This window comes from Cyprinodon tularosa, unplaced genomic scaffold (genome assembly GCF_016077235.1).
Source record: "Cyprinodon tularosa strain WSP-4 unplaced genomic scaffold, ASM1607723v1 ctg575, whole genome shotgun sequence".
Classification (NCBI taxonomy): Eukaryota; Metazoa; Chordata; class Actinopteri; order Cyprinodontiformes; family Cyprinodontidae; genus Cyprinodon; species Cyprinodon tularosa.
Genome location: NW_024039313.1, coordinates 279,118 through 288,439, shown reverse-complemented (window position 1 = coordinate 288,439; position 9,322 = coordinate 279,118). Strand labels below are relative to the sequence as shown.

Genomic DNA, 9,322 nt, shown 5'->3' with positions numbered 1-9,322 from the left:
GTGGCAATGGGGCCATGGGCCAAATTCTATGAGAAAATGTAAACAACATCTAACTTTAGGCAGACATACAGTCCTCTAAACGTTTGTGGTAGATGCCTGGTCTGACTTTAGACTTATTGAAGCACAAAGGATTCAAAATCAGTAAATGAAATGATTTCACACGTGGATTCTCTCTTTCTGCAGACGATGCAAATTCCAAATTAAATGACATTTTTACTTGTATCTAAATGAGATACTTTGGACCATTGAGCAACAGTTTGGCCCTTCCGTATCTCATTTTTTAATGTGGTTCAGACATCTGTGGGTCAATCAATCAATATGATAGTTATCCTCCAACATATGTCTTCATGTGGATTAATATCTTTTGAATACTCAAACTTTAGAATTGCCCTTTAATCCTTTCTCTCTCTTCTACCGTACTTAACTTTCTATTAATGGTTTGAAAATAGACTCTGTGAACAACCAGCTTCTTCCGCCTCCTTAGCATGACAGGGAAGACCATAACAATGATATAATGCAACATTTCTGTATTTAAAATTTGTGTTTTCATTAGCTCTGAGCCATAATCATGAAATTAATACTATCAGTGTTTTGCTTGGATATTTATGATATATGAGGTTCACTTTTAATTGGAATAGTCAAATTTCTTTACTGAAATGCTCCTATACTTCCAAAAAGGTCATTTTTTTGAGGACAAAATAGCTGACAAAATGATGTTGGATATATATATATATATATATATATATATATATATATATATATATATATATATATATATATATATATATATATATATATATATATATATATATATATATATATATATATATATATATATATATATATATATATATATATATATATATATATGGAATTTTTTTTCTTCTTTTTTTTTTCTTTACTTTATTCAGATTCAATTTAGGACGGAGTATTTATGAAATCAAAGAACCACAAGTTGGAAAGTTCGAAAAGAAAGAAACACTGACCGAAAAAAAGAGAATAATCGGCAGCCTGAATGAAGCTTCTCTAAAAAAAAAACACAGCGTGTACATTGAGCCAAGGCTTTGGATTCAGATTTTGTTTCAGACACTCAAAGTACACAATTCTGGCACCAAAGAATTTGCAAAAAAAAACAAAAAAAAAATGTGCGAAGATGATAACAAGGAGACTTGAAGTAAAACACAGCTTAACACAACGGGAACAAGAAGAGGACAAGATAATGTGGGGAAAAGAAATGCTTAAATGGATGGAGTGGATTCGATGCCAGAGCATCAGGAGACTGTAATGGATAATCATCCCGCAAAAGGAAGTGATTCCTCTCCAACGTCCTCCATCTGTGATCTGGTTTCTTTCAGAAGGCGGCTGGCTCTGACTGCTCTGGAAACAGGGCCAAATGAAAATGTGCAGTAGGACTAAACAAGGAGTGTGTTGTTGTTGTACATCAAAATCAAGCATTGTTGAGAGTTCCCTTTGAGATGCAAAAAACAGACTAATGGACAAATATTAGTGTGTCTCAAATTCTGATTGTGGTGTATAGTTTGTGAACAGAAAATGACTTACTGACACATTGTAAATACAAATGGAAACTGACCAGTAATTGAAGGGCGGGTTGATGTAAGTCTAGCAGCTGAGTATTACAGTTTTCACTATTGTTCAGGAACTATAAGCACGCAAACTTTTTTTTAATGCAATTATAAAGTAATATGGTAACACTTACTGGACACTGATAGAAGGAAAGTGAACAAAATAATCAAGAAATAAACAAATCATTTGTATTAGCACATGCAAGCCAAATCCAAAGTACTCATTCTTCTTTTGTTTTATGTTGGGTAAAGATTCTGGACCATGAAATGAGAAAAGAACAAACAAAATACAGATGTTAGGATTGATCGAGTCCAGATCTTCAAGCAAATTAATGTGGTTTTGATTATTTTCCTTATCTGAACGATGTGGGCATTTTCTATTTTTTCTTTCTATTTTTTTTTTCTGTTGTTGAAAAGTGCATTTTATTATGGTTAGTGAACTAATAATCTCCTGGCACTCATTCAGAAATAAATCAGTTTAAGAACATTTGTAATTATATTCAGTGCATTGGTTTCCTTAATTCTTCATTTTAAATAATCTAAGACACACTGAATTACATTGTATTACATGCTTCCATTTATGATTAAAAAAGGGAAGGAAATATGATATTGGAATCATTCTGTGTCTCCTTTGGTTCACATTTCAAATACCAGGTAATGCTTCTAAGTTCTGTTCAATAAGTCCAGATCGGTTTTAGTGTGTTGTGGTTTATTCATAGAATAGAATAGAATAGAATAGAATAGAATAGAATAGAATAGAATAGAATAGAATAGAATAGAATAGAATAGAATAGAATAGAATAGAATAGAATAGAATAGAATTTAACTTTATTGTCATTACATTGTCACAAGTACAAAGAAATGAAATGTAATTTGCATCTATCCAGAAGTGCTATAGAGGATATAAATATTTATTTACACTTGCACAGAGACCATGAATGTATTGACTATAAATAGTATATATATATATAAGCAGAGAATAATTGCAAGAAGCTATAAAACAAAAAAACATGAAAAACTATATAAAGAGTATACAGGAAATTTTCGTCATATGATGAAAGATTAATTTGAATCAAAAAGACCTCCAGACTGAGACAGAACAGACAGCAAATAGAAATCAGGGCAGAAAAAAAAAATGTTGCCTGCATTACAGAAAAAAAAAAATAGTGGCAACAATTTAATTTTCAGTAGCAAATAACACATACTGTGTGTTGTAATAAAGGAATGTAAAGGTGTAAGAAAAGTCTTAAAAGCTCAAGATTTGCTGAAGATGTTCTTGAACCACAATTAAATCTTGAACCTGATAGTGAAGAGCTGGTGATCTGTCAGTTTGGTTTTGTTGAAGCAGGGATGTAGCTAAGCTGCAGAACAGTAGTGACAGTAGTAATTGTGAATAAACGTGAGCATCAAGTCCATAGATATAAAACTCAGGTATATCTGAGTTTGGAAGCATAAACACCAGGATTTAATACATTCAAGATGCTATAATTACTTTCATAAACAGACTAATGTTAAGATCATTGTAACCTGTGCAGGCCTAATACTGTTTATTTTATCTCAATGAGAAAATTGAAGACAAGAGCAGGGACACGTTTACTGTGCAGACCTCTGCAACTGAACTTGACATTTTTATTACTTCTTCTAGATTCATGCACAAATACTTGAAATTACATTACATTATGGCTTTTTTTTGCATTAAGATATACACTGGGGTATAACTGGCAAAGTCAAGACTAATACGGCTTTACAACATTTCAGGTCAGTAATTAACCTGATTATGTATGTACTAGTTTTGGTGAAAGAAAAAATTAATTACATTACTGTGGTTAAAAAAAGCTGAAGAAATTAAACAACCTGATATTTTAGATGACAATATCGTTACTTTTCTTTCTCATTCAGCAGCTGCTCCATGATTTATTATTTTGATTTGTTATTAAAGAGAAAACCCAGCAGTTTTTTCATTGCTACTGAGTAAAAACTCTTACAAGGAGTACTTAGTCTGGTTCAGGTATATTAGCCTTAAGATAAAGTTGCTGTTTATTTAAACTGGACAAAAAGTGATGCCAGAAACCAAGCATTCTGTCCTATGATATAATGTCTCAGACAAAACTCCTGGTTCTTCACAAACATTAATTAAACTGCACTTTCTATTGCAAAGTGAGCAGTTTTAGAAAACAAAATATTATTTCCAAAGTGTCTATAAAGACATTTATTAGTACAGCTGCAGAAAAATGAGCCAAAAAAATTCCTTCTCAGGCCTTCTTGTTTTAGAATCCTCAGTTTGTGCATATTAGTGTCTCTTCCACATGTTCCCAAGCCCCCCCACATCCTCGCTCACATGTTTTTAATGAATGCTTCAAGAGATTTGGATGTGGTGCTGCTTCTGATTCCCAGTGGTGAGACATAACAATCCAACTCCCCACCTCCCACGACCACAAAAATAACATGGTTGAGAAAAAGAAATCAATTTCTATTTCATATACCATTATAAACACATGTCTTTAAACTGCTAAGAGGACCTTACAAAACCCAAGGTAAATCCAAGGTATTGATGTTTTGTATAAGACTGATTGACATCAGTTAGAATAATGGGTATTCCAACAAAAGGCATGTGCTAAAAAAGCTCTGGGGAAAATGATGAACCATTGAAACTATTAAAAGTTACATAATTTTCATACTTTAAGTTGTTCTGAATAGCAGCATCTGCAAAATGACTTTAATGTAACTGAATCCTATTTTCGTAACCTATCCAAAGTGTGTCATTGTTTGCCAAGTAAGAACCCCAGCTGTGAGGAAAATAACTGTCATTATGCATCAGCGAATCCTGCATCTCTGTGCATCTGTGTGCAGCTGACCACTAATCCAGACAGCAGAATTGAATGTTCAATCAAGGTCGAATTTATTCATGAAAATTTTAAAGAAACAAGTTTTAACCTATAAAATACATGTATATCTAATAAAGGGTAGGAAAAAAACAAAGTAAAAATAGTGACAAGGAATTATATTGTCAAAAGTTTCACACTAAATTCAATAACAGGAAGAAAATCACAACTTAAAATACTATCATCGGGAAAATACATGTCTTATGTCAGTTTTTACTTACTGTCAATAATGCCGTAGTTTTATGAAAGTACTCTACTGCCTCCTTGTGGATAAAATGTGTACTACAACAAATGTGTCCAACTTGTAGAGACTTTTAATGAAAAAAAAATATCTCAGAATATAAGGTTTAAAGGAAACACTCTTCCACCAACGACGCATTTTTTTATGGTTAGAGACTTATCAAAATTATTATCAAACTTACAGAACAAAAGTTTTATGAATATGCACATTTTGATGAAAAAGTAATATGGTCTATTTGGCCAAAAATAACTATATAAGCAAGAATTATTAAATATTTGAATGGCCATATTGTAGTGATTTTTTTTCTTTCTGTGCTGTTTTTGCCCTATGAATTAAACTGTTCTCCTTTTACTTTGCTTTTTAAGGGGATTGTTTGTCCTATCGCGGCACCAGTAGAGACTCTTCCTGTTAGAGTACACATCAGGTTAGCGTGTTAGCGGTTTCTCTGAAGGTCGTCTGACTAACTGTGGGTATCTTGAAAATAATTTAACTAAATTTTTTTCTGTCATTTAATTTTTTAAACAAATTTCCATGTCATATTGAAGCCGAATGTTACGATTTATGTACAACTTATATTGATTTTGCCGCAGTTCCTCCTTGACGCGGTCTGGTTAGCCGTTAGCTCTTTTTGACCTAGCTAACACTGGCCAATCATTAGCTAAATGCTAATTAAAAAGCGGCTTCTTATATGAAATAACGAACTCTAATTGCTTTATTTTACATACAGACATGTTTATGATTAATAACTAAAACATAAATAATATGCTAAGTCGTTGTTTCTCCGTAAACGTATCGGTCAGATATTGTTGACCTTTTTTTTATAAACCCAGTCTTCGATGCTCAATTTATGTATTTGAGTAGTGTGTGTCTAGTTTGTTAAAAATACGTTGATTCTTAGTTGAAAGTTTCACCTTGAGTTAAATATTGGCTTGTTGTAATTGCTGACATGACTTGGCAACAGCAGTTAATGGCGATCTGCCTACTGTTAACACGAATGATAGTCATTGAGCTTTTGAGGCTGTGAAGAAAACCTCTCATTTAAAGTAAAGTTCATATTCAGCTGTGAAAATAAATTATTAAAAACTTTAATGCTGAGCAACTTGGTATGATTTTTTTTATGCCTACATATACAAAAACTTAGAGCCGTTTGAAATAACCTTTGTATTAAACAGATGTGTTTTTGATAGTAGATATAAGGCAAACACTTGAGGGTTAGTTTTAATTTTACAACCCTTTTAATTAGACGCATATTAAACGCAAAACACCAATGTCACTAAATTGGCAAGTTTGAAAGTAAAACTAAAATACATTACCCTGTTAAGTTAAACATTTCTTAATATATGACCAGTTTAAAAGCTTATTAAATCACCAAAGGTCTGAGCAGTGAATCTAAAAAAGAAAGATACACTGAATGGAGAGATCTTAACACTGAGAACCAAAGCCAGAAAAGATTTACTAGAAATATAAAGATAATAAATAGGATTGAAAGAAAAATATAATGAAATATTGAATACTGTTATACATGTTGATAGATTATGAAAAGTATTTAGATGGGTTTAAACATGCTATATAAAATATCTTTCTATTATTATACTGTTTATCATGAAACATTGGTATGATCCACCAACACATGTAGAACAGACGGAGACTTAGAAATCTAAATTCATTGTTCGTCATTAGAGAGTGAGGAAGAGTTAATGAACCGGTCAGAATAATACATCTAAAAATGTAACTAAAAGAACTTCTAAACCAGCTGCAATCATCTGCAACTTATTCTAAACACCATGAAATTAGCAAACGTTATCCCACTCTATAAAACTGGAAACAAACAGCTCTTTACAAACTACTTTACTGAGGCACTTTACTACCTCAGTGCTCTGAAAGTTTAGAATGGCCTTTTATTAACCAGTTGGATAAAATAATTTGCAAACACAACCTACCCATAAAAAGTGATGAAAAATTTGGAGCAAATAGCTCAGCAGCAGAAGATCTTACCAGGGAGCGCTGTCCTAATGGTTAGAGTCGTGTGCTTGTGCTCTGAGGAGGTTGCAAGTATCCGGTTGGATCCCCTCAGCCTCTGCTCCCACTCTGGGTTCCTGAGCAAAACCCTGGATAAGAAAAATAGTTGTTAGTTGCAGCCCTAAGCTCGGTAGAACGTGTTGGCCAATGTGTTTAGCTGGTGCCTCTGATTAAGATATATTAGTGTATAAATTAGTGCTTATTTGTTTGTTTTTTCATTGCTGAGAAACAAATTAATTGTTATGGTGGAGTTTTTTTTATTATTATTTATTTACTGGGAAAAATATAAGAATTGCTCGTTAACATGTCATGATTACCATCTTGGCAGGGTGACTATAGTGGTTCACTAACTTATCATATGTTGCATTTTGTCTTTTCTCCCAAACAGTTGATCCACCATGTCTCTGCCAAAGCCAGTGATGAGGGGACTGTTGGCGAAGCGCCTGAGGTTCCATCTGCCCATTGCTTTTACGCTCGCCATAACAGCAGCAATTGCGTTCAAGGTGAGAACAAGGCACTAATACAGCCAGACTTCGGTTAGTACTGTAATGCTAGCTATGATCGACTATGTTAAAATTTGTTGAGTACTGTCAGCTTCTCCTAAAAGTATGCAGACCTAGCTATTGATTTGCTGAGTTCAAGTCCTACAGAAAAGTCAGGCAGATAATGCTTTTGGTTTTCCTATAAGCATATGTGGAAAAAAAAATTTCAATCCACACATTGTTCATTTATGAGCTATTTTTCCTTTAGCACCATTCAGATTGTTTAATTTTTTCATTTAAACTGCAGCACTTCCTACAAGAAAAAATGTTCCATTAATTTTAAAGACGTTATATAAGCTGAACCGTGTGAGAATGTGTGTCAATTATAGAATGTTTGTAGAAAAACACAAAAAACAAGAACATCTAGTTCTGTTTGGTTGAAATGAACTTAGACAACTTTTATTATCATTTTGCATACACACTTTATATACAAAACAAAATTTCGTTTTATACAACATTTCCATTTCATAAACTGCAGCAGTGATCAAATGTAAATGGTGTGGGAGAAAAAACATGGTGCAAAAACGCAATGAGGTGGAAGTTCAGAGCTCTTTAAGACAAATATATATTAGGGTTGTCACGATACTAAACTTTTCAACTCGATACCGATACTAAGGAAAATATTCGATACCCCATACCATTTTCGATACCACGAGGATAAAAACAAAGACTCCAAAATAAATAAAATACAATAAATAAATACAATAAACAATAAGAACAATATTTTGAGGTTGTTTGCTGTGCACAATATTAAGCAAGCTTGATAAAAAAAAAAACGTATAAAATTTAAATTAAGTGTTCCTTCCTTGGCTATGCTTTGCACACATAACAGTGACACTAGCCAAACCGGTTAAGAAACAAAAATAATTCTCAGCAGCTGCACCTGTTACAAAAAAAAGTGTTAAACTGAAAAGTGCACAGAATTATTCAATCACACAGTGTTCTGAAAGTGCATTTTCCTCTATTCTGCACTTTGGATGAATGACTGTTTAGGTGCCACTGGTGGTGGTACTGTATCGATACTTTTAAAAACGAGTATTGTATCCGGATACAACGTTTCAATATCAATACTTTTTTGAGTGTCGATACTTTTGACAACCCTAATATATATATGTGGTGAAATATGCAGTAGAATGTAAATATTTAGCAACAACCGATATTTACTCCAAATTATAGATGTCAGTAATTACAAGTGGTTGATTTATTTATTTTTTTTACTAAATTAATGGAATTGTTTTCATGTAAAAAAAAAAAAGTGTCTGTGAGTTTTGCTGATGAGTAGCAAAGCAAGAACAGCTATAATAAGATCCAGGTGGCAATTTGAAGAATTCAGCATGACTGCTGGCTTCTTTTGTATTTTGTGTATTAGATACCTTGTCAGTTATTGATCTAGAAGTTTTTCACTTTATAGATTGAGATCATAGTATATATATCATTGTCAAAAGTAAAAAATAAATTGTGAAATCTCCTGTTTCCTACAGTTTACAGTGACTGAGCCCAGGAAAAAGGCATATGCTGATTTCTACAAGCAATATGACGCAGTCAAAGAGTTCAACGCCATGAGGGAAGCTGGCATCTTTGAGAGTGTGCGGCCTTCTGGAGAGTAAAGCTTCTGTGAGTTTTTTATGTTTAAAATTGACTTCATATGTATTAAAGTAAAAATTATAATTAGCTGTGTCTAATACTTTTCTAAATTCTTCTTCCAGCTCCCCCGTCCTGTCATTCATTCCTGGTCTGAAGATGGTTTCCCTTTGATGCTTACTGATCACATGTGAACATCTCTCTGCTGTTTGTTCCTCCAAATAAAATATTCTATTAATGTAACTGTTCCTGCGTGATAATTTTAAAAGTTGTGCCAAAATAATCTATTCTCTGCATAGTCTTTGATATGTTGAAAGATTAGTATTCTTTTGCAGTAAATTAAGTGTTTTAAAACAAAGCTATATTGTATCTGGCTTAGTACTTGATGCCCAAAGTTTGCTATAAATAAATCAGGTAATGATTTGGATACCATTGGTATAAGTATATATTTGCATGGCGCCCTCTGCTGTTGGC

At 32.8% G+C, this 9,322-nt stretch overlaps 1 protein-coding gene across 1 annotated transcript; it reads left to right on the top strand.

Annotated features, from left to right (window-relative positions):
* The first annotated feature begins 5,071 nt into the window (after positions 1 to 5,071).
* On the top strand, positions 5,072 to 9,091 carry LOC119797215 (cytochrome c oxidase subunit 6C-1). The gene is made up of 4 exons (XM_038306181.1): positions 5,072 to 5,172; positions 7,114 to 7,228; positions 8,749 to 8,881; positions 8,974 to 9,091. Exons 2-3 carry the CDS (start codon positions 7,124 to 7,126, stop codon positions 8,872 to 8,874), a joined length of 231 nt encoding a protein of 76 aa, XP_038162109.1. The 5' UTR covers positions 5,072 to 5,172; positions 7,114 to 7,123; the 3' UTR covers positions 8,875 to 8,881; positions 8,974 to 9,091.
* Positions 9,092 to 9,322: the final 231 nt, after the last annotated feature.